Genomic DNA, 25000 nt, shown 5'->3' with positions numbered 1-25000 from the left:
TGCAGAAATATGGATATATATGAGACCCTTTCTAAGGGAAAAAATAATAATTCAAAACGTTTTTTTCAGCTATTATGCACTAAATTAAATGTTCTTATGGATATTATAATTACTTACTACAAAATCTGCTAGGAAATAAAACCCACAATTCTACACACTGCAGGTTTAAAGGTGCTGTAAGCGGAATGGTTCTTTCAGCTAACTTCCTGTCAGTGACTAGCAGTCCCCTCCCTCGTCCCTACGTCAACACATTAATGCACTGCGGTCTTCAAGCAGCGAGTTATCTAGCATCATCTCAGATCCATAAGTGTGATAAAACATGATAAAAACCATCAAAACAGACATTGGGAAGGAAGTGAAGTTGGTCTTTAATAATATTTGTGTCAGCAGGATAACTCCGTCAAAAATGAAAAGTTTTCTTGAGGGTTGAATTGAAAAAGTAGGATATGAAGAAAATGGTGTTGTGGCTCTCTTGGGCAAAGAGTTAAGTGACCCAATCTTGATGGTGTGTGTGTGTGTGTGTGTGTGTGTGTGTGTGTGTGTGTGTGTGTGTGTGTGTGTGTGTGTGTGTGTGTGTGTGTGTGTGTGTGTGTGTGTGTGTGTGTGTGTGTGTGTGTGTGTGTGTGTGTGTGTGTGTGTGTGTGTGTGTGTGTGTGTGTGTGTGTGTGTGTGTGTGTGTGTGTGTGTGTGTGTGTGTGTGTGTGTGTGTGTGTGTGTGTGTGTGTGTGTGTGTGTGTGTGTGTGCGTTTGTCCCTCTGTGTGTGTGCGTTTGTCCCTCTGTGTGTGGGTGTGTTTTGTCTGTCCCTCTGTCTGTGTGTGTGTGTGTGTCTGTCCCTGTCTGTGTGTGTGTGTGTGTGTCTGTCCCTCTGTGTGTGTGTGTTTGTCTGTCCCTCTGTGTGTGTGTGTGTTTGTCTGTCCCTCTGTGTGTGTGTGTGTTTGTCTGTCCCTCTGTGTGTGTGTGTTTGTCTGTCCCTCTGTGTGTGTGTGTGTGTGTGTGTGTGTGTGTGTGTATGTGTGTGTATAACGGTTGAAGGCATGTTGTTGTCACATGCTGTCAGGTCTTTGAAAGCTAAAGCCTGGAGGAATACCTGACAGCCATCTGGACGTTGTTTTTCTCTGTGACATCACACACACACACGCACACACACACACACGCACACACACACACACGCACACACACACACAAAGGAGCAGTCTCTTAAACATTTCCAAATGCAATTATAATTCACACACACACACACACACACACATACGTTGTACGTTTATACTTGTGAGGACATTCATTGACATAATGCATTCCCTAGCCCCTTACCCTAACCATCCAAACTAAATGCCTAACCCCAACCCTTACACTAACCCTAACATAAACCTAATTCATACCTGAACCTTAAAACCTAGTGTTAACCCTCAAACAGCCCTTTAAAGGCCTGTCCTTAAAACCTAGTGTTAACCCTCAAACAGCCCTTTAAAGGCCTGTCCTTAAAACCTAGTGTTAACCCTCAAACAGCCCTTTAACGGCCTGTCCTTAAAACCTAGTGTTAACCCTCAAATAGCCCTTTAAAGGCCTGTCCTTAAAACCTAGTGTTAACCCTCAAACAGCCCTTTAAAGGCCTGTCCTTAAAACCTAGTGTTAACCCTCAAACAGCCCTTTAAAGGCTCGTCCCAAAGTGAGAACCGGACACAAATGTCCTCACTTTACAAAAATGTCTTCACTCCTAAGGTCTAAAATTTAAATTGGTTCTCACAAAAATAGTTGTACAAGTACACACACACACACACACACACACACACACTCACACACTCACTCACTCACTCACTCACACACACACACACACACACACACACACTGAGATATAGCCTTGAAGGAATCCAGTAGCTTCTGTTGATCTGAATAATTAATACGTTGTTTCGAGGGTTTTGTGTCTTGTAAGTGTGTGCTCTGCAAACAATAACCGTGTTCTTCATATCTCGTCTGTCTGTCTGTCTGTCTGTCTGTCTGTCTGTCTGTCTGTCTGTCTGTCTGTCTGTCTATTAGGGCTGTGTCAAAAAATCGAAATATCGATATATCGCGATACTTAGTTTCCCGATATCAGTATCGATTTTTATATCAAAATATCGATTTTTTTTTAATTAATTTTTTTATGATTTTTTTTTATTTATTTTTTTATATATATATATATATTTTTTTTTTCAAGGCTTTATTGACAGTGCAGATATACATATATGAAATGGGGCAGAGAGGGAATGAAACAACCACGGGTCAGATTCAAACCCATGTCTGCTGTCAGGAACTGAGCCTCTAGGATACTGACTATTGAAGTTAGATCAGTTTTGTTTATAAAAATTCTTAATTAAGATTCACTGTGTCACAAAAGCACACTGATGTGTTTTCATTTTCATTGTGTCCTGTACAGTTAGTACAAGAGTGAATTGGATTTGTTATTTTGATGTTATGGCAGCTGCAGCAGTGTTTGATCATTTGCCATAACCAAAAAAAAGGAAGAAAAAGAGTAAAGGAAGTTGTGAATGAAATAGTTTTGACTTAATTTGTCTGTGCAATTATCAATATATTGTGCTGTTATGTTTGACAAGGCAACTTGTATATGGAATATCGCAATATATCGTGATATATCAAGATACGCAATATATCGTGATATATCGTATCGTGACCAGTGTATCGTGATACGTATCGTATCGCGAAGTCCTTGACGATACCCAGCCCTACTGTCTATCTATCTGTCTATCTCTCTGTCTGTCTGTCTGTCTGTCTGTCTGTCTGTCTGTTAGGGTTGCCGCGGTAGTAGGTGTTACCGGTGTTGCTCAGTGTTGAGGCTCACACCGGTGGGAGCCTCAACACTGAGCAACACCGGATAGTCTAGGCATATGCTTATTAAAAAAAAATAGACATAAAAGCCAATTGGTTAAATTTTGCGTGGCAGTTCATTCGGCTAAATAAAAAACGAGTATGTCTGAGGCTACTCTAAATTCTAAGACTTAAGTTATAATAAGGCTATTTACAAAACAATGAAACTGAAAGTGTCTGCTCCGCTCCGTGCAGCGCAGAGCCGCGTCACAGCAGCGGAGTCTCCCGTAGAGAGTTTATAAGACGATGGCGGAGGACTTGGCTTCAAAGCCCAAAGCAAACGCGCCTATTTGGCAATATTTTTGATTAAACCCCAATACTAAGGAACCAGGGGCCGTATTCACAAAACATTTTAAGGCTAAGAGTAGGTCCTAACGTGCTGATTTAGGAGTAACTCTCAAAAATAAGGGGCGTTTCACTCCTAATTTTAGGACTCCTAACTTTTTAAGATAAGTGTAATTCACAAAGCATTTTAGCGCTAAAACTAGCTCCTAAATCTATGAAAAGCTAGGAGTCCTCGAGAGGACTCCTAAGTCACTAAGAGTAATTCACAGACAACCATTTGATGGTGATTTGGAGAGATTTAATGCTAGTGAGCTTTACAAAAGGTACCTTAATAGCTGTAAGGGTTTAATGATCTTAGTAAAGCTATGTTTAGAAAGTATAGACACATTTATATTTATTAAATTTATATAAAAAAATATTTATTAAGTTCCTTTTCCTGCAGTTGCTTTGGGTTTACAATGCACTGAAAGTTACTGTTGGTGTCACGTTTGGGTTTAATTTCCTACTAGAGGCCTATATGTGGCACTTCGCAGCATCTCCTCCGTTGCTCTCCCACAGTGTTTCTATCATAAATTCACTCTTAGCTCTCATTCCCTCTCAGCCAATCACTGTGGGCATAGAAGGTATGAACATGACATCATCCATAGCAACAGGGTCAACACCGCCCTCTAGACTTAGCTTAGGAGTCCCTCCCATTCCTTAGTAAAAGTTGGTCTTATCAGCTTTGTGAATAGGTTTTAAGAAATTACTCCTTACTAAGAACTTTTAGTGCTCCTTAGTAGGGATGGGACGATCCACTTTTTTTAGTTCCGATCCGATTCCGATACCTGGGGTTTGGATATCGGCCGATACTGACCGATACGATATCATAATTGTTATACATTTTTTCGTTGGTGGTGATGTTTGTATTAGGCTAGGAAGGCTTAAGCAATTCTAATTTAAAAGAGCAATAAATATACACAAATGCATATAGGTTTATCTTAAAGGCAGAAATCCTTCTCAATGATCACTTCTGCCCCACTAGAATATGTGGTGGTCTGTTTGTCTAAACAGTCTTTCTCTCTCTGGCTGTATTTTACATAGTAGAATTTGTCACAAGCCTCTCCACTTCCTTGACTTGGATTAGCTTTGGTTAGCTCACTGGCTAACAAACTGATATGTACTGTATGTCAAATTATAAAGTGATGTCCTCTCTCCCTCCACCGAACGTCGGCGCATGTTCGCTCTTACAAAGTAAAAAAAAAAAAAAATTATAGGCTATAAAAAAAAAAATTATAAAAAAAAAAAATCGGATTTTAATATCGGAGCTGTCAGTCCGATATCCGATACGCAGATTTCGGCCATATCGGACCCGATACCGATACTGGATCGGATCGGCCCCATCCCTACTCCTTAGGAGTACTCTTAGTGCTAAGATAAAATGTTTTGTGAATACGGCCCCTGAAAACATAGCGACCTGCCTGCTCAATGTACAAAATGTAATATTAATATTTGTAATTCTCCACTCAGGAGGATAATTCAGATTATTGGCAGAGGTGATTTTACACCAATGAGGACATATTTATGAATGAGGATATTGATTTTAGCTGATCAATTACTTAAAACGTTACACAGTGTCCCTTTAAATATTGACTCAACACATCATCTTGCCGTCCAGACTGTGTCAATGGACAGAAGTTGTTTGTTGATTTTGCCCAAAGCCTGTGTCATAACCGAGATAGGCTGTGTAGCTTTGAGACTCTGAGTAGCTTCCACATTCACACAGTAACCGTCATCTGCTAGACAAGTACAAGTACAGACACACAAACACACACAGACACACACACACACACACACACACACACACACACACACACACAGACACACACACACACACACAGACACACACACACAGACACAGACACACACACAGATTCACACTCACAAAACCTAAAACACTCTCACTGTCTGTTCAAATGTGTTCTGTCAGTTAGACTGCAGTTATGACGCAGAACATAAATCTGTCTTGGGTTAATGATAAGTAGGGCTGTCCCTCAAACCATCTATCTATCTATCTATCTATCTATCTATCTATCTATCTATCTATCTATCTATCTATCTATCTATCTATCTATCTATCTATCTATCTATCTATCTATCTATCTATCTATCTATCTATCTATCTATCTATCTATCTATCTATCTATCTATCTATCTATCTATCTATCTATCTATCTATCTATCTATCTATCTATCTATCTATCTACTTACTGTATCTATCCATCTCTCTCTCTCTTTCTCTCTCTCTCTCTCTCTCTCTCTCTCTCTCTCTCTCTCTCTCTCTCTCTCTCTCTCTCTCTCTCTCTCTCTCTCCTGTCATGGTTGAAAGTAGGGTTGCTGGACGGGTCCCGGGATTTCGGGATTCCCGTGAAATGAGTCAGTCCGGGAGTACCGGAAATTGGCCGCGGGACCCGTCCTCCCGTTTTTTTTTTTTTTTTCGTTTTTTTTGAGGGGGGATATTTTTTTTAATAAGCTAAAATGAATAAAACAAAGGCTACACAATATTTTGTGTGAAATGTATTTTTTAGACAGGCAGGCATACGAAATACCAGCGCCTCTACAATACTGAAAGTGCTGTGTCCGAGGAAGAGTCTGATGATACCCAAGAATATGCGTATCAGCCAGAGCCAAGCGAGCAGACGATGACCCAGAGCCTTACTGCACATCTGCAGCAGGCAGTCATTAGCCTCGTTAGAGATGTCGCCTTCTTGCTCAGACCTGCGCAATTATGACGCTCGGCTTGCTGAGCGCACAGCATTTTTGTTGTGCGCTCAGCAAGACGGGCTTCATAGTTGCGCAGGTCTGAGCAAGACGGCTCCAAGTCGAACGAGGCTAATGACTGCATGCAATGTCCCGAGCCAGACCAGAGGTATGGGAATGACCTCCACAAAATAATTTCAAACGAGTTTGCGCTCTTCGAGGCAACCAAAGAGCGACCCAAACACCTGCAGCAGCTCTACTCTGCACTTTCCACCATACAGCCGACGTCCGTGGAAGAAAGAGCGTTCTCGGTGTCAGTTCGTGACAAAGCTCAGAAACAGGCTGAGCAGTGTTTCTTGAAGTCACACTTCATGAAAGTAAAAGAAAGGAAAGCTGGAAAGTAATCTTGCTTAGCGTGTCAGTTTGAATAGGCTGTTAGTTCTGTCATGTCTTATTTCACACGTTAAGAGCAATCGGTAGTGCATTTTTTGTTATTTGCCTATCCTTTGGAAAATATTCAATTTAAACTGATTTCGTTCATAGAAATAAAAATAGATTGTTTGAAATACATTTGTTCGCCAAACACCGTTTTTTGGCCATGTTTTGATATTGAACCTCTGTGAAACATTTTTCGTATTTTCTTCATAAAAACACCGTTTTCAATAGGCCTATTTAACTTCTGGAAAATATTTTGCCTAATTTGAATGGCTTTTCTTCATGTTATTTAAGTAGAAATAAAACGTGATGTAATATAGCCTTGTTCTGCTGCATTTATTTATCTATTGGCATTGATTTAGTCCCATTAAAGTAGTATTAAAGGGCAATAATGGTTTCAACGGGAAATCCCGGGAAATCCCGTGAGGAGCTCTGAAATCCCGGGATTTGAAAAGGGGCCATTTCGGGAAATTTCAGCAACCCTAGTTGAAAGCCTCTTCACTGCTACAGTATATTCATAAATAAAATGTCAGGACAGTCCCAATCACCTAGCACTCTCTGTAACATTGGAGTGGACTACACAGCACTGGTTTCACGTTGTGTACAAGACCACACTTTTGACCTTTTAGTTTGTTTAAGGCGAGACACAGCAGGCAAAAAAAAAATTTGTTTCAAGCACTGGTCAATTGTGAGATATTTCTATCTTCCATAACATGCTAGTATACTTAATAAACCTGCAGTATGTAGAATTTTGGGTTTTATTTCCTAGCAGACTTTGTAGAACATAATTATAATATCCATTAGTACGTTTAATTTAGTGCATAATAGCTGAAAAAAATAAATTTAATTATTTTTTTTCCCCTTAGAAAGGGTCTCATATATGTCCATATTTCTGCATACCTTGGACCAAGGCATTGACGCCGCCATGTTGGAAGCGTCATAGTTGGAATGTCATCAGGTGCATTGTTTAGAATTGTTCTTGTCCTTGAAGGCCACTGTAGCTTCTGTTATTATTCTAAAGGGTTGGGGTTACCCAGGGAGCGTTGCTTTCTAGAACTTTGTAGAATTTTCTAGAACTTTCTTGATGATGTCACATTACACACTGCACCTTTAACATTGTCAGTCTGTATATTTCTCCTCTACAACCATATTTAGTTTTTTTTTTTTTTTTAAATGCAAAATGAGTTAGATATTGCCAAATGTAAACATTTATTCAAACATTTCTGTAAAATATTTAATAATAGGGGGCGCCCTTAGCTCAGTTGGTAGGGCGTCACCCCCCATGGGCCTCGGCCAGCAGCGGACCCGGGTTTGATTCCAGCCCGCGGTCGTTCTCTGCATGTCACTTCCCTCTCTGCCCCATTTCAACTCTCTCTACACTATCAATAAAGCATAAAAAAAATGTAATAAAAGAAATTAAATGCCACAAAAAAAAAATCATGTTTTAAGAATTTTTCAATAATAGATTTTTTTTTCTTTTCTACATACATTTTTGGAGTGTGAGTGATTTTCTTGTACATGGTAATATTGAAAGCCTGGCTCATTGGTACCATAGATAGTAAATAATATGGATGTAGCATCCGGGCTGACCTCAGTTATTCACACGGCATCCAATAATCCTGGTTTGTGCGCGTCGCCATTTTGTGAGGGGGAGGGAGATAGCTGACGTATACCTCCGAGGCAAAGTGAGGGACAACGGGCGGAGAGCTGTCACTCAAGAGATCGCGCCAATACATTTTAACCTCCGATAAAATAAAAACTAGCGTGGTCCGAAAAAATTCACCCCCCTCTCTGTTGTCATGGAGATATGACCTAAACATACAGACTAAAATGGTTTGTGGACCAGGCTGTAAATAGGTTTAATAAGACTTTGAAAACAGCCTGTTTAACAAGTGAGTCAATGAGAGATGGCTGTCTTCTGCTTCCACCCCCCTAGTGGCACTTCCTGGTTACTACAGTTGTTCTCACTTCCTTATTGGATGCTGGTAAAAATCGCTGAGGTTGGGGCTTGGTTGGTACAGGGACATTTAGTACTTCCTGTAAAAACCAAATTGAGAGTTTTGTCTGTATTTCTTTCCTGTAGGTTATCTGAGGTGGTTAAAATTATTCTATCGTTTTGTATCAACAACAGTGACTCATTCTAGTCATTCTATAACACCGCTGAGAGTTTGAAGAGGCAGAAAAAATTAACATATTCATCTAAATGTTTGTGCAGGTTGAATCATTCCCTGCGTTCCAATCCCCATACTTCCCTACTATTTAGTATGCCAGAAAAAGATTTAGGATGTCCCAATACATGCACGTCAATTGTAGTATGCTGAAAATACATAAATGCCCCGCTAACTCCAATTGCATTTTGGAGCATTCGTCTTTATTCTTGACATTTCTCGACATAATGAAAAATAAAATCTTCCTTATCTGATTTTTTTTTCTCTCCTGTCTGTGGCCCTAACACTCTTCTGTACTTTAGTATGTAGTGTAGTAAAAAGTAAAAGTATGTGATTTGGAACGCAGGGATCATATCGTTTTGTATCAACAACAGTAGTGACTCATTCTTAGTCATTTTAAAACACCTCTGAGAGTTTCGCAGAGGCAGAAAAAATTAACATATTCATCGAAATGTGTATGTAAATTCAATCCAACTCGATTGCGTATGCAGCACTCGAGGTCTCATTTACATTTTCTGCGTAACCTGACACTCATCTCGTTTTAAATTACCCTTTATGAGCCTCTTCATATAACAGTTTGTTTTTCTCAGGCTCCGTTCAGGCAGCAGGCACTAGTGTTGAATTCCAATTTAAAGCTCTAGTGCGTATGTTTTTTTTTATATAAATTAGTGTCTGTTACATTCCAGCCATCGCCAAATTGGTTGACACAAAGTTGATTAAGCCTATTATCAGCTCCACAAAACTCTCTCTCTGTGTTTTTCAGTATGGCAGCGTTTACAAACTGGTGTTCCACGTGTCCAAGTGTCCCTGGGCAAAGAGACACTGAACCCCACATTGCTCCCGATGGTTCAGAGAGCGCCTTTGCATGGCAGCTACTGCCATCGGTGTATGAGTGTGTGTGTGTGTGAATGGGTGAATGTGGTAAGAATTGTAAAGCGCTTTGGGGCTGAGAAAATCATCTGAAAAAAAAGCGCTCTATAAGTCAAGATCATTTACCATTTACCATTTTATTTAATTATTGCTGCTCCTTTGACAGGGTCAGCAGTGGTTGGGTCTGGACATTTTCCCTGTGGACAGACAGACAGACAGACAGACAGACAGACAGACAGACAGACATGTACCGTTAGCCTTAGCGTTGTTTTAAATGCAGACGATTCAACCCTAATTATTGCTGTTCCTTCCCCAGGCTCAGCAGTGTTCAGGTCTCGACATTTTCCCCGTGGACGAATATCAGAACTCCTGCCATCTGTTCTGGGTCCTGGAAGAGCTGCTACAGAAGTCTAAGGTAGTGTTACCATGGACACATCTGGTCCATGATCAAATTCCTTCATGATTTTTCTCTACTTATGACATCTATTGCAGCATGTCCGTCCTGGGAGAGGGATCCCTTACTTTGTCGACTCTCCCTGAGATTTCTTGAAAAAAATTTAATCCCGGTAAAGGGTTTTTTACTGGGAGTTTTTTCTCAGCCGAGCTAAGGGTGTAAGGGCAGGGTGTCATATTGTATCATATTGTATGGAATGTAAAGCCCACTGAGACAAATGTCTATTTGTGATTTTGGGCTATACAAATAAAACTGATTTGATTTGATTTGGTACTGTGCAGCGTGGCTGTTGGGTGGGAGCACTCACTCACTCACTCTCTCTCACTCACTCACTCACTCACTCACTCACTCACTCACTCACTCACTCACTCACTCACTCACTCACTCACTCACTCACTCACTCACTCACTCACACTCTCGCTCGCTCTCTCTCACTCACTCACACTCTCGCTCTCTCTCTCTCTCTCTCTCTCACTCTTTCTCTCTCTCTCTCACTCTCTTACTCACTCACTCACACTCACTCACACTCTCGCTCTCTCTCACTCACTCACACTCTCGCTCTCTCTCTCTCTCTCTCACACTCACTCACTCACTCTTTCTCCCTCTCTCTGTCCCGCTCTCTCTCTCTCTCACTCACTCACTCACTCACTCACTCACTCACTCACTCACTCACTCACTCACTCACTCACTCACTCTCTCTCTCTCTCTCTCTCTCTCTCACTCACTCACTCACTCACTCACTCACTCACTCACTCACTCACTCACTCACTCACTCACTCACTCACTCACTCACTCACTCACTCACTCACTCACTCACTCACTCACTCTCTCTCTCTTTAAGGTACCGTGCAGGGTAAATGTTGGCTCGGAGCAACAGCAGCAGTGCGGCGGATTTCTCAGTCATCTCGAACAGCGAGTGTTTCTGCTGTCCAACGAGTTCCCTTTGTTTTCAATCTGCATGTGGAGGATAGGGGGGCTACTCACATCCTCACCCGCGGACAAATAGTATCCGGAGAATATTTTTGAAGGAACATTTACCATTATCTCACACACACACACACACACACAGAAACAGACACAGACAGAAACAGACATAGACACACACACACAGAAACAGACATAGACACACACACACACACACACACACACACAGAAACAGAGAAACAGACACACACACACACCACTACCAACTTCATAAGGAGCCTACACTTTCGATAAACATGCTAAAAAAAACATATACAACACAAACACACAGAAACACACACACACACACAGAAACAGACAGACACACACACACACACACACACACACACACACACACACACACAGAAACAGACACACACACAGAAACACACACACACACACACACACACACACAGACAGAAACAGACACACACACACACACACAGAAACACACACACACACACACACACACACCACTACCAACTTCATAAGGAGCCTACACATTCAATAAACATGCTGAAAAAACATAGGGGGGGGGGGCTGCTTATAATAAATACATCTTATTAATAAATATTATCCATACAATTGCTCATTCCATCCCACCAAACGAACGACCAACATCTCAACAAGCATTTTAAGAAGCCTACACTTTGGATACACATGCTAAAAAACCTAAATGCATCATATTTTTTTCAAAGGACCATAAGACAGATAAAAGAATACATCTGATATGACAAGTTTAAAATTATAGTCAATCTTGAGTGTGTAGTAAATTAACAATGCAAAATGATATGTACTGTACCCAATGATTTTTAATCTTTTTTTACAGTTACACTTTGTAGGAATTTTTTTTTCTCCAGTAGCTACCATGTTTTTTTTTAAGATATTTTTATGCTTTATTGATAGTGTAGAGACAGAGTTGAAATGGGGCAGAGAGGGGAGTGACATGCAGAGAACGACCGCGGGCTGGAATCGAACCCGGGTCCGCTGCTGGCCGAGGCCCATGGGGCGGGGGGGACGCATTACCAACTGAGCTAAGGGCGCCCCCCCCTCCAATAGCTACCATGTTGTCAGGAGGGGGATATTGAAGGAAAATGTTTGTAGTTTTTAGTTTAGAACCAATTTTGTTTAGATTTCTGTGTGATTTGAAGGGTTTCAAAATTTAAAATGCACAACTTCAACAAATAAATCCCAATATTTCCTAATAGTAGTTTTTACTCATTCATTCCAACACTGCACACACACACACACTCACTCACTCACGCACGCACGCACGCACGCACTCACTCACTCACTCACTCACTCACTCACTCACTCACTCACTCACTCACTCACTCACTCACTCACTCACTCACTCACTCACTCACTCCACACTCACTCTCTCACTCACTCACCCACCCACCCACCCACTCTCTCTCTCTCTCTCTCTCTCTCTCTCTCTCTCTCTCTCACACTCACTCACTCACTCACTCACTCACTCACTCACTCACTCACTCACTCACTCACTCACTCACTCACTCACTCACTCACTCACTCACTCACTCACTCATTCATTTCATTCATTCATTTTCCTTTATTTAACCTCGAAAGATCAATTGAGGGGTGACCCTCTTTTACAATGACGTCGAGTTTGTACATATACACAATATACAATGAGAATACATAACAAGTTTACACACACACACACACACACACAGACAACAACAATTTAAAACATTCAGATCAATTGAATGAGAGACATAATAGCCTAATTAAAACAGTTACAAGTGTAGAGGGGCTGATTCAAAATAATAATTTTAAATTGGTTAACAGTTATGAGTGTATTTATTTTAATTGTATGTTGTAGGCTGTTCCAGGAGTCAGGGGCACTATGGCTAAAAGCGGTTTTACCAAGCTCAGACCGGGCATAGGGGACATATAACATGAGCATGTCAGTTGAGCGGGTTTGATAAAGCCCATCTGAAATAAGCAGCATTTCTGTCAAATATAGTGGTAGCTTTCCAGTCAGAGCTTTATATATAAAAATATGCCAATGTGCATCACGTCTCTCCTTAAGGGAGGACCACCCAACCTTTTCATATAAAACACAATGGTGTGTATCATAAGCATCTCCTGTAATGAATCTCAAAGCAGAGTGAAATACAGAGTCTAGGAGTTTAAGGCATGAACGAGATGCATGCCGATAAACCACATCACCGTAATCAAGGACAGACATAAAAACTGCCTCAATAATCCTTTTCCTACTGAACAACGGGAAGGTGGCTTTATTCCTATAAAAATAGCCAATCTTTTGTCGGAGACGACAGACAAGATTTTTTATGTGAAATGTAAAAGAGAGTTTTTCATCTATCCAGATGCCAAGATATTTATATTCAGTGACTCTTTCAATATGAGATCCATTATTTGTGTGAATAATAAGATCATTAAAATGTGTAATTCTTGCTCTGGAAAAGCACATATATTTTGTTTTTTCTATATTAAGGACAAGCCTGAGATCCACTAGACAGTTCTGCAGGGTGTTAAAAGAGCTCTGTAGGTTCTGAACAGATTGTTGCACTGAATCAGAAATGCAATACAGTACAGTGTCGTCAGCATACAAATGGGCATGGCAGTTTTGTAGTGATGAAACAATGTTATTGATGTAAATTGTGAATAGGACTGGACCTAAAATTGAGCCCTGCGGAACACCATTTGTAACTGTTAAAAACTCAGTTTGGTAGCTTCCCAGCTTAACTGACTGCTGTCTATCAGAGAGATAGTCCCTAAACCAGCTACATGTAGAATAATCAAAACCAATTTCATGCAGCCTCTCTAAAAGCAAATGGTGATCTAAAGTATCAAAAGCTTTTGACAGATCAACAAAAAGTGCTGCACAGTGCATTTTTTTATCGATAGCTGTAACAATGTTGTCTAAGACCAAAGTGACAGCAGATATAGTACTGTGGCCTGCCCTAAAACCAGATTGAAATGGACTCAAAATGGAAGCACTGGATAAAAAGGATTTCAACTGAGTATTAATGACTGATTCTAGAATTTTTGCCAGGCATGGGAGTTTGGAAATTGGCCTGTAATTGTTAAGATCACTTTTGTCACCCCCTTTATGTAATGGAATGACGTGAGCTTTTTTCCAGACTTTAGGAACAATACCAGAAGAGATGGAAAGATTAAAAATATGGGTTATTTGTTTTGATATGATAAGTGCAGAGAGATTTATTGAAAATGGGTCCAAATTGTCCTCTCCCATGTACTTCCTGGGGTTGATGGCAAGAAGCGCATCTACAACAATACTTGTTGGGACTTGAACAAGGCTGAAAAGAGGAGTTTTAGAGACAGGTGGTATGCTATTTTTATTTCTCGTGGTGGTAGGCGTAGAAGGCGTAGATACTCCATTGTGAAAGAGTTTACCAGCAGCTATAAAGTGTTTATTGAAAGCTAAACCAATTTCTTTCTGATCATTTAAAATATGATCATTTATTTTTAACTGACTGGGAACAGTGCTAGAATTGTTTTTGTTATAATTCACAGCCTTCCAAAATAGTGCAGGGTTGGAGTAGCAGTTTGAAATTAGTTCGAGGTAGTAGTCTGATTTAGCTTTCCTAACCATGGATATGCACCTATTTCTGATTTGTCTGAAAGCAGTCCACTTGGAGTTTTCACCAGAGCGTCTAGCTAGGGACCATGCTTTATTTCTCTCTGCAAATATATCGGACAATTCATTTGTGAACCAGGGGTTTGATCTATTTTTTACTCTGTGCTTTTTAAGGGGTGCATGCTTGTTCAAAATGGAGGAGAAAGTATTGGTGAAAAATTCTAAGGCCAATTCCACATCAGATATTTCACTTGTGAGATGAATGTCACTTTGATAGAGTTCATTTAAAAATGCTTGCTCGTTAAAACCTTTAAAATTACGCTTAATGATGATTTTGGGTTGAGATTTTTTAAGATGAATACTTCTGATACAGGCCACCGGGCAGTGATCACTGATTCCAAGCTCAAAGACACCAGCAGAAACTATTTTATTGCTTTGATTTGATAATATTAAATCGATCAAAGTTGATTTTGCTGGGTTTTTTAGATTTGGTCTTGTGGGCTCAGTTATTATTTGTGTAAGATTTAGGTTGCTACATATTTCTTTAAAAGGTTCAGAGGCACCAGAAAGCCAGTCAATGTTAAAATCACCCATCATAATGACCTCTCTATTTACATATGGAGAGATTAAATGTGCTAGCTCACTCAAGGAGCTATTTACTGCTGAAGGGGGCCTGTACACACCAATTACAACAAAACAATCATTGGATGATAAAGACAATTCCAAAGCAATAAATTCAAAGCAGCTTCGAACAGAGACAGCATGTAGTAATGATACAGAATAATGTGATTTAACATAGACAGCCACTCCCCCACCCCGTGTGGTCCTGTCTATTCTGAATAAACTATAATCATTTATTGCCACCATAGAGTCATGTGTACTGCTCTTCAACCATGATTCAGTCAAAACCAAGACATCTGGGTCAGCCTGAGATACTAAGATGTTAACATGGTCTAGTTTATTGTGCTGAAGCAAACTTCTTATGTTTAAGTGAAGAAAACCCAAACCCTTTCTTGTTTTGAGGATGTTTGGTGAGTTTAGCTTTGATATGCTCATGTCCAGGTTATCAACAGCGGGGTGGTCCAACACAATTGACCTATTACACATAATAGGTACATTTTTCAAGTTACTTGTAATCCCAAGTGGTCTGTGGCGTGACCTGTAAAATCTATGAGGAGGGATTAATGATGATCTGACAGACTGACATACAGGGATTGGGTCACTCACTCACTCACTCACACACACACACACACACACACACACACACACACACACACACACACACACACACACACACACACACACACACACACACACACACACACACACACACACACACACACACACACACACACACACACACACACACACACACACAGGGTGTACAATGCATCTGTAATTGAGTAATAACGAATTAGCTTTTCAATATGGCCAGAGGAACCATTTAACATTTAAGGTTGAAAAATATCCCTAAAGTTTGTATTCCTCCAGTGATGTTTGACTTTGAAGTGCTTGTTAATTGAGTAATTTTGAGGCAACAAGGCAAGTTTATTTCTATAGCACAATTCAGACACAAGGCCATTCAAAGAAGTGCTTTACAGGGGCCATAAAATACATCAAGATTAGACATTAGAAATTGCATTTAATTGAGCAATTTTAATCACTAAAAAGCCACAATATAATTCTTGGTCAGTAGTACTAATAGTGCTTGTTGGTAATGGAGTAATTTTGAGGCAACAGGGCAAGTTTGTTTCTATAGCACAATTCAGACACAAGACCATTCAAAGTGCTTTACAGGGGCAAGATTAAAATACATGATACACATTAGAATAGATAGATAGATAGATAGATAGATAGATAGATAGATAGATAGATAGATAGATAGATAGATAGATAGATAGATAGGCAAGGCAAGTTTATTTCTATAGCACAATTCAGACACAAGACCATTCAAAGTGCTTTACAGTGGCATAAAATACATCAAGATTAGACGTTAGAAATTGCATTTAATTGAGTAATCTTTACAGAAACTATCACAGAAAAGCCACAAACTTAGTAATAATTCTTGGTCAGTAGTACTAATAGTGCTTGTTGTTAATGGAGTAATTTTGAGGCAACAAGGCAAGTTTGTTTCTATAGCACAATTCAGACACAAGGCCATTCAAAGAAGTGCTTTATAAGGGCATGAAATACATCAAGATTAGACATTAGAAATTGCATTTAAAGGTGCAGTGTGTAATATGACATCATCAAGAAAGTTCTACAAAGTTCTAGAATGCAACTCTCCCTGAGTAACCCCAACCCTTTAGAATAATAACAGAAGCTACAGTGGCCTTCAAGGACAAGAACAATTCTACATTTTAAACAATGCACCTGATGACATTCCAACAATGACACTTTCAAGATGGCGGCACTAGGCCTTGGTCCAAAATATGCAGAAATATGGACATATATGAGACCCTTTCTAAGGAAAAAAATTATAATTCAAAAAAGAATTTCAGCTATTATGCACTAAATGAAATGTACTTATGGATATTATAATTACTCTCTACAAAATCTGCTAGGAAATAAAACCCAAAATTCTACAGTTAATCTTTACAGAAACTATCACAGAAAAGCCACAAACTTAGTAATAATTATTTCTAAGTATTGTATCATTGCCTCAAAATTGTTCTTCTTCTTCACCCACTAGAATGTATTTGTCTCTGTTTTCTCATGCCTGTGCTTTCTTCTTATGTTTGTCTTATATTTCATTCATTCTAGCTGCTGCCATTTTCTGCCCAGGCCTTGCTCGGAAAAGAGGCCATTTGACCTCAAGCAATTTTGCCTGGTAAAATATAGGTTAAATAAAATAAAATAAAAAGTAAGGACTATTACTAATAGCCTGGATTCATTCTTGATTTGCTGTTTGTATTGGATCAAGGAGAAGTGATTTTTTTTTTAAATGTTTTATTTTTATTAATTTTTTCACCTTTATTTATACAGGTGAATCCCATTAAGACCGAAGACTCTTTTGCAAGGGAGACCTGTTTTCCTTTCCCACGTTACCATTCACACACACATTCATACACCGATAGCAGGCTGACTAAAGGCGTGTTTAATAGTGTGAACACTAGCTGAGGCTCCTAACATTAGTCTTTATTAGTTATAATTGAGGCGCTAGTGTTGACTAAATGCAAGAAGTATTTCATGTTGTGCTTTAGCTAAGGAGTAAAACTGCTAGAAAAGTGTAACAAATAATAATGGATTGGATTTACATAGCGCTTTTCTAGGCACTCAAAGCTCTTTACAGGGTTCCAGGTTCCATTCATTCACACACAGTCATACCGGTGGTGGAAGCGTGGCTGCCATTCAGCGCCTACGGCCCCTCCGACCACCACCTCAAACATACAGCAGTCTCACACATTCACACGAGGCAAGGTGGGTGAAGTGTCTTGCCCAAGGACACAACAACCATGACACAGGTGGCAGGGCGGGGAATCGAACCGCCAACCCTTTGATCATTGGCCGACCCGCTCTACCACCTGAGCCACGGTCGCCCCGTTGTTAGAAATTTCATGCTGTTCTCAAAAAAAAGTGCAAAATTGTAGCACCCACAAGAATTTTTTCTTTTCGTTTGAAAATTCTTCAAACAAAAACGAACATTTATAACTTTTACAATGTTGACTTCAGACCAGACATGGATTGAACGAAAAGAAACATGCATTCTTTACGAGCGTTGTCTGCATGTGTTTCCTGATGCTCTGAGTGTATGTGTTTGTGTGTGTGCGTGTGTGTGTGTGTGTGTGTCTGTGTGTGTGTGTGTGCGTGTGTGTGTGTGTGTGTTCAGCCTTTCATCACTCCCCATGTCTGTGTCTCCGTTAGAAACCTGCCTCCATCTATAGTGATGTTCTCTTCCCTGCTGTGTATTGTGTGCCTGCAATAATGGCGTGTAAGAGAGAGAGATTGTATGTGTGTGTGTGTGTGTCTATGTCTGTCTGTGTCTCTGTCTGTCTGTCTGTGTCTATGTGTGTGTGTGTGTGTGTGTGTCTCTCTCTCTCTCTCTGTGTGTGTGTGTGTGCGCGTGTCTCTCTCTCTCTCTCTCTCTCTCTCTCTCTCTCTCTGTGTGTGTGTGTGTGATAATGGCCCCAGCTTGAGCAGCTAAATAACTTTTCGTTCTTATACGTCACAAATCACCGAAGGCTTCACGAGCACCGGCTGTGCTGATAGTCATCGGTGCTATTGTGTCTTTGTGTGTGTGTGTGTGTGTCTCTCTCTCTCTGTGTATGTGTGTGTGTGTGTGTGTGTGTGTATGTCTGTCTGTGTGTGTGTTTATGTCTGTGTGTGTGTGTGTGTGTGTGTGTGTCTCTCTGTGTGTGTCTCTCTCTATGTGTGTGTGTCTCTCTCTCTCTGTGTGTGTGTGTCTCTCTGTGTGTATTGTGTGTGTGCTTACGACACACTCTATTGTGTGTTTGTGTCTGTGATCTGCTCATCTTTCATATCCTGTTGAGAGCACAAGCAAAAGGGATCGGCCGCTTTCAGACGTAGAAAATGGACTTCTCAAACATACTGTACGTGCACTGCTTGTTAATATGCCTGTGTGTGACGCCATTATCGTAAGCACACACTACACACACACACACACACACACACACAATACACAGAGAGACACACAGACACACACACACACTACACAGAGACACACACAGACAGACACACTACACACACACACACTACACAGAGAGACACACACACAGACAGGCACACACACACACAATACACAGAGACACACACAGACAGACACACTACACAGAGAGACACACACACACTGACAGGCACACACAGACACACACACACACACAATACACAGACACACACACAATACACAGAGAGACACACACAGACAGACACACCCACACTACACAGAGAGAGACACACACAATACACACACACACATACAAACACATACACACACACACACACAATACACATACACATACAATACACACACACAACACACACACACACTGCCTTGCACACCATTATCGCAAGTGAATATGTTTTTTTGGTGCTGGAAAGATTGACAGACGTATGAAAAAGAAAATGGCGGGTCCCTTCACCATTGGAGAAATGCATAGATTAACAAGTATTACAATAGCATAGTGAAAATATGCTCTCTAGATTTCTAACAGGAAAAGACCTTTCCTTTGTCTTCTTGGGGCGAAGTGGGTAGGGAGTTCGCCTCTGGAGTGCAGGGTCGGAGGTTCGATCCCCCGTCTCCCCGCCACATGTCCAAGTGTCCCTGGGCAAGACACTGAACCCCAAATTGCTCCTGATAGTTAGCTTAGCACCCTACCCTGCGTGGTAGCTGCTGCTATCGGTGTATGAATGTGTGTGTGACTGGGTGAATGTGTACAAAAACAATGTAAAGCGCTTTGAGTCTGTGATAAACGGAGATATAGCGCTATACAAGTCCATTTACCATTTACTACCATTTAAAGGTGTAGTCAGTGATTCTGGAGAACGCTTGTCTGTCAAAATCAGTGAATATCTCCTCATGATCCACTACCTGTCTGTACTGTGTGTGCGCTGAAAATAACTGAACAAAAACAAAGCACAGTGCATTGGACTTCTCTTGCCGTGTGTGTGTGTGTGTGTGTGTGTGTGTGTGTGTGTGTGTGTGTGTGTGTGTGTGTGTGTGTGTGTGTGTGTGTGTGTGAAATACTGTAGCTATAATGAAAAGCCTGGAATCAGTTCAGTTCACATAAATCAGCGGCTAGCGGTGCAAAGCCTGCAGAAACTGTGTAGCAGATTGTGTAAATAATGCTTCACTGAGGCATATCCACACACACACACAGGATATCTACACACAAACACGCACAGAGCGAGCACACACACTATCCGCATACACACAGACACACACTCACATCAGCATCACAGCACACCCACACACACGAAACACACCTTCACTATCCGCACACACACACACACACACACACACACACACACACAGAGCGAGCACACACACTATCCGCACACACACATACACACAGACACACACTCACATCAGCATCACAACACATACACACACACACGAAACACACCTTCACTATCCGCACACATACACACACACACACACACACACACACACACACACCAACAGCCTGTGATTTATGAGCTCAATGACTTCCCTAAATCTCTGCCCCCTTGATTGATATGATAATGTGTTTCCCATATGTTTCGCTCGCTGGCCGGTCCTGAAATCAGACCAGTGGCTTTTTAAGGTCAACACCGCCCGATTTTTTTAAAGTATGAAGATCGGGGCTGCTCCAGTGGTGTAGTGGATAGAGCGCGTACCATATCGGCTCCGGCCTTCGTTGCAGTGGTCGCGGGTTCAAATCCGACCCGTGGACCTTTACTGCAGGTCATTTAAAGGCCTACTTCACCGTTTGGAACATGAAGGTGTATTGAACTCGGAGATCCTATTTAGTATAAATGTGCAAAAAAAAATGTAATCGGATCATCTTACCCTGAGAAAAGGCAGAAAGAGTGTTTTATGGTCTCACTGTCTAACCCTACAGTTTCCTTCTTGTGACATCACAGTAAGGGTTAGGATTAACAGGACAGCTGGGCCAAGGGAAGACTGAGGGAAGACTGAGGGAAGAAAAACCTCATTCATTATATTATAATAGTGATTTTATAATGATAGAACGCTGGTTCCGTATGGGTGAAGTATTCCTTTAAACAGTCAAGAATAGCTCGGAAAGACAGATGGACGGACGGACGGACACCCTGATGTTGAGTGATTAGTATTCTTAACTAGTGAGGGAATTTGAATCAAAGAAACTATGGTCACAATCCTTTTGAGCAAGAGACAAAGGGATCAGACCTCTCCATGTGTTTGTATTATGAATTTAAAACGGGTCTAATAAGAGATGAAGAGAGGGGAATATAATATGACTAGAGGGGCCTTGTAAAGATTGAGCTATCTAAGCTTTTGATTATGACTTTACGAAGGCTTTTCGACCTTCATTGATATGGGAACTAATTTAAAGGTGCAGTGTGTAATATCTGCATAATAATACATTGGCATTTAGTGGTGAAAGTTCTAGAATGCAACGATCCCTGGGTAACCCCACCCCGAATAATTTGAATAATAACAGAAGCTACAGTGGCCTTCAAGGATAAGAACAATTCTAAATGTTAAACAATGCACCTGATGACATTCCAACTATGATACTTTCAAGATGGCTGTGAGGCCTTGGTCCATGGTGTGGAGAAATATGGACATATATGAGACCCTTTCTAAGGAAAAAATAATTATAAAAAAAAAATTCAGCTATTATGCACTAAATTAAACATACTTATGGATATTATAATTATTTTCTACCAAAATTCTACACACTGCAGGTTTAACTGATGAAAAGGGGGATATAATATGACTAGAGGGCTTTGTAAAGATTGAGCTATCTAAGCTTTTGATTTTGACTTGACACATACACTCTCTCTCTCTCTCTCTCTCACACACTCTCTCACTCACTCACACTCTCTCTCTCTCTCTCTCTCTCTCTCTCTCTCTCTCTCTCTCTCTCTCTCTCTCTCTCTCTCTCTCTCTCTCTCTCTCACTCACACTCACACACACACACACACTGCTTTCTGACCTTCATTGATATGGGGAATAATTTAACTGATGCTCGAACCAGATGCATTTGACGGTCACTGGCGTTAGTATGACAGCTGTCTCAGAAATCCGCTTTAACGACCAGCTTATCATTTCATTAGAGCTGGCCCATTAGGACGGCATAAATAGGCCGTGTGTGTGTGTGTGTGTGTGTGTGTGCGCCGATCAAAACCATATAACCGTATTCGTAACCAGGGTTTCCGCTAGACAAAATTGGTGCCGGTCATGTGACCAGGTTTCATTAACGGTCATATCGGAAAAATCCAGTTCAAGTAGGCCTATTGATAAGCAACTACTGTATATAAAGATTGATATCATCAAGGCATGTATATTTTTAGCCTACTATATTTAAATGTGGGCTACTTTCAACAGGCAGTGACGACAACACAATTCAATCAAAGCACAAAACATTTAATGTGCCGATAGGCATATTTTTCACTTCAAAAGCAGAGGAAATAAAACAGCAGTTTTTGCCTAGAACTTTGTGAAAAATGTCGACTCAACACCGATTTTCGACTCGTAGCCGACTGAAATCTCAAAATAATTGTATTATTATATGATTGTTGTTGGAAATGGAAGACGTCAGACGCAGCCGTATGCGAGTTAAATGTGTGGTTGTGTGCGCACTGCAGGAGCTTCACTTCTGCTGTGTACATGAAAATGTCAGCTTCACAAATGGTTTGGAGATTTTTTTCAAACAAATGAGAAAATAGTGCAATGCAAATTATGCAGCATAAAGTTATAACACCCATTTACGACTGGGATGTTTATAAAAAAGCCTTCGTCCGAGGAAAGCAGCGTTTCACCGTGACACCTCGCCAGTGTGAGAGAGTGAGCCGATGCGCAGACAGACTGTGGTTTGACGACTAAAATCATAATCGGGGATATTCCGCCCGTAAGGGCTGCCAGGGTGGGAAGGCTTCCGCTATCTGATTACATTTATCGAGCCCGAAAATCACAGTGCCATGTCGCCAAACTGACTGCGCAACCGGAGAAAAAGTAAAGTGAAACAGCCGCTTCCCTCCGTGAGATGTCTACAGCAAACCGATATACAACCAGTCACCACCGTCACATGGACAGCGTTTAAATAAAGCTTCTCTTTATTACTATCATTAGAGCTTTGGTGCAAATTCTGAACATTACGGTGGCCGCTGTCTGTGGTGCTTAAAGGAAACCTCCGATCGCAATTTGTTTGCCCTGCCGCTGCAAAAAGTCAATGAATCGACTGATTTGTCGATATATGACTCTGACACGTCTACACGCAAAATAATGAGTCGTTCATATAAAACAAACTGGCTAGTCATATTATAAAGTGCGGACACAATTATTTACGCTGCAAGTCAGAAAGCCATAATAAAAAATCAAAACGACAGTAGGTATACTGGCTTATAACAGTAGGCCTGCAGCGACTTACCTAGGCTACTATTATAGCCTACTTTAAATAAAGTTTAGGTCTTTTCTCATATCAAATACTAGCCTATTTGAAAAAAATAAAAAATAAATGCACTAATGAGTTTAACAGTCTCCCTCTCGCTCGCTCGCTCTCTTTCCCTCCGTTTCGGCTGAGCCACGGGCATCAGCTGTCTCTCCGGAGTCAGAGTCTTCTTCATTGCAACTTACGTGAGACTGGCCGCTTCTTGGTATTAAGAAGTCATTCTTATATATAATATGTCCTTGTTTTGCTGTGGCTTAGGCTTTGATTTTCCCGCTTGATGTCGCCGTTTTTGTAGTTTGTAAACAGTCCATTCAATCAGAACGAGAGCGCGTCATGCAGTTTGTTTTCCTTTTACGCATTCGCTACAGTCTACACAGTTATTGTTTTAAATGAATGAAACATGGTTTTTCATCTATTCAGTAGTATTAAATAGTTGAAAATCACTGTAGCATGTTTTAAAACAATTCAAAGTGTGAAGAGGGAATTATTTCAACCAGACAATCTGACCGGAGACAATTAGAATTTTCGGTCCCCGTCATTTTTTTCCGGTCAATGACCGGTAATTACCGGACAACGGAAACTCTGGGTGTTATAACTTTATGCTGCATAATTTGCATTGCACTATTTTCTCATTTGTTTGAAAAAAATCTCCAAACCATTTGTGAAGCTGACATTTTCATGTACACAGCAGAAGTGAAGCTCCTGCAGTGCGCTCACAACCACACATTTAACTCGCATACGGCTGCGTCTGACGTCTTCCATTTCCAACAACAATCATATAATAATACAATTATTTTGAGATTTCAGTCGGCTACGAGTCGAAAATCGGTGTTGAGTCGACATTTTTCACAAAGTTCTAGGCAAAAACTGCTGTTTTATTTCCTCTGCTTTTGAAGTGAAAAATATGCCTATCGGCACATTAAATGTTTTGTGCTTTGATTGAATTGTGTTGTCGTCACTGCCTGTTGAAAGTAGCCCACATTTAAATATAGTAGGCTAAAAATATACATGCCTTGATGATATCAATCTTTATATACAGTAGTTGCTTATCAATAGGCCTACTTGAACTGGATTTTTCCGATATGACCGTTAATGAAACCTGGTCACATGACCGGCACCAATTTTGTCTAGCGGAAACCCTGATAACACCCATTTACGACTGGGATGTTTATAAAAAAGCCTTCGTCCGAGGAAAGCAGCGTTTCACCGTGACACCTCGCCAGTGTGAGAGAGTGAGCCGATGCGCAGACAGACTGTGGTTTGACGACTAAAATCATAATCGGGGATATTCCGCCCGTAAGGGCTGCCAGGGTGGGAAGGCTTCCGCTATCTGATTACATTTATCGAGCCCGAAAATCACAGTGCCATGTCGCCAAACTGACTGCGCAACCGGAGAAAAAGTAAAGTGAAACAGCCGCTTCCCTCCGTGAGATGTCTACAGCAAACCGATATACAACCAGTCACCACCGTCACATGGACAGCGTTTAAATAAAGCTTCTCTTTATTACTATCATTAGAGCTTTGGTGCAAATTCTGAAC

At 40.7% G+C, this 25000-nt stretch overlaps 1 protein-coding gene across 1 annotated transcript in view; it reads left to right on the top strand.

Moving 5' to 3' along the window:
- mei4 (meiosis-specific, MEI4 homolog) overlaps nt 1-10820 on the top strand; it is a gene marked incomplete at both ends in the record, with an annotated part of 64144 nt that extends 53324 nt beyond the window's left edge. Inside the window, 2 exons of the mRNA XM_080047532.1 lie at nt 9683-9775; nt 10656-10820. Of these exons, the coding sequence (XP_079903658.1) occupies nt 9683-9775; nt 10656-10820 (258 nt within the window). The remainder of the gene's footprint in view (nt 1-9682; nt 9776-10655) is intronic.
- Between the last annotated feature and the right edge of the window lie 14180 nt (nt 10821-25000).

This window comes from Ammodytes marinus (genome assembly GCF_949987685.1).
Source record: "Ammodytes marinus genome assembly, chromosome: 19".
Classification (NCBI taxonomy): Eukaryota; Metazoa; Chordata; class Actinopteri; order Uranoscopiformes; family Ammodytidae; genus Ammodytes; species Ammodytes marinus.
Note: the sequence above shows the minus strand (reverse complement) of the source record. Positions and strands in the feature narration are given on the sequence as shown.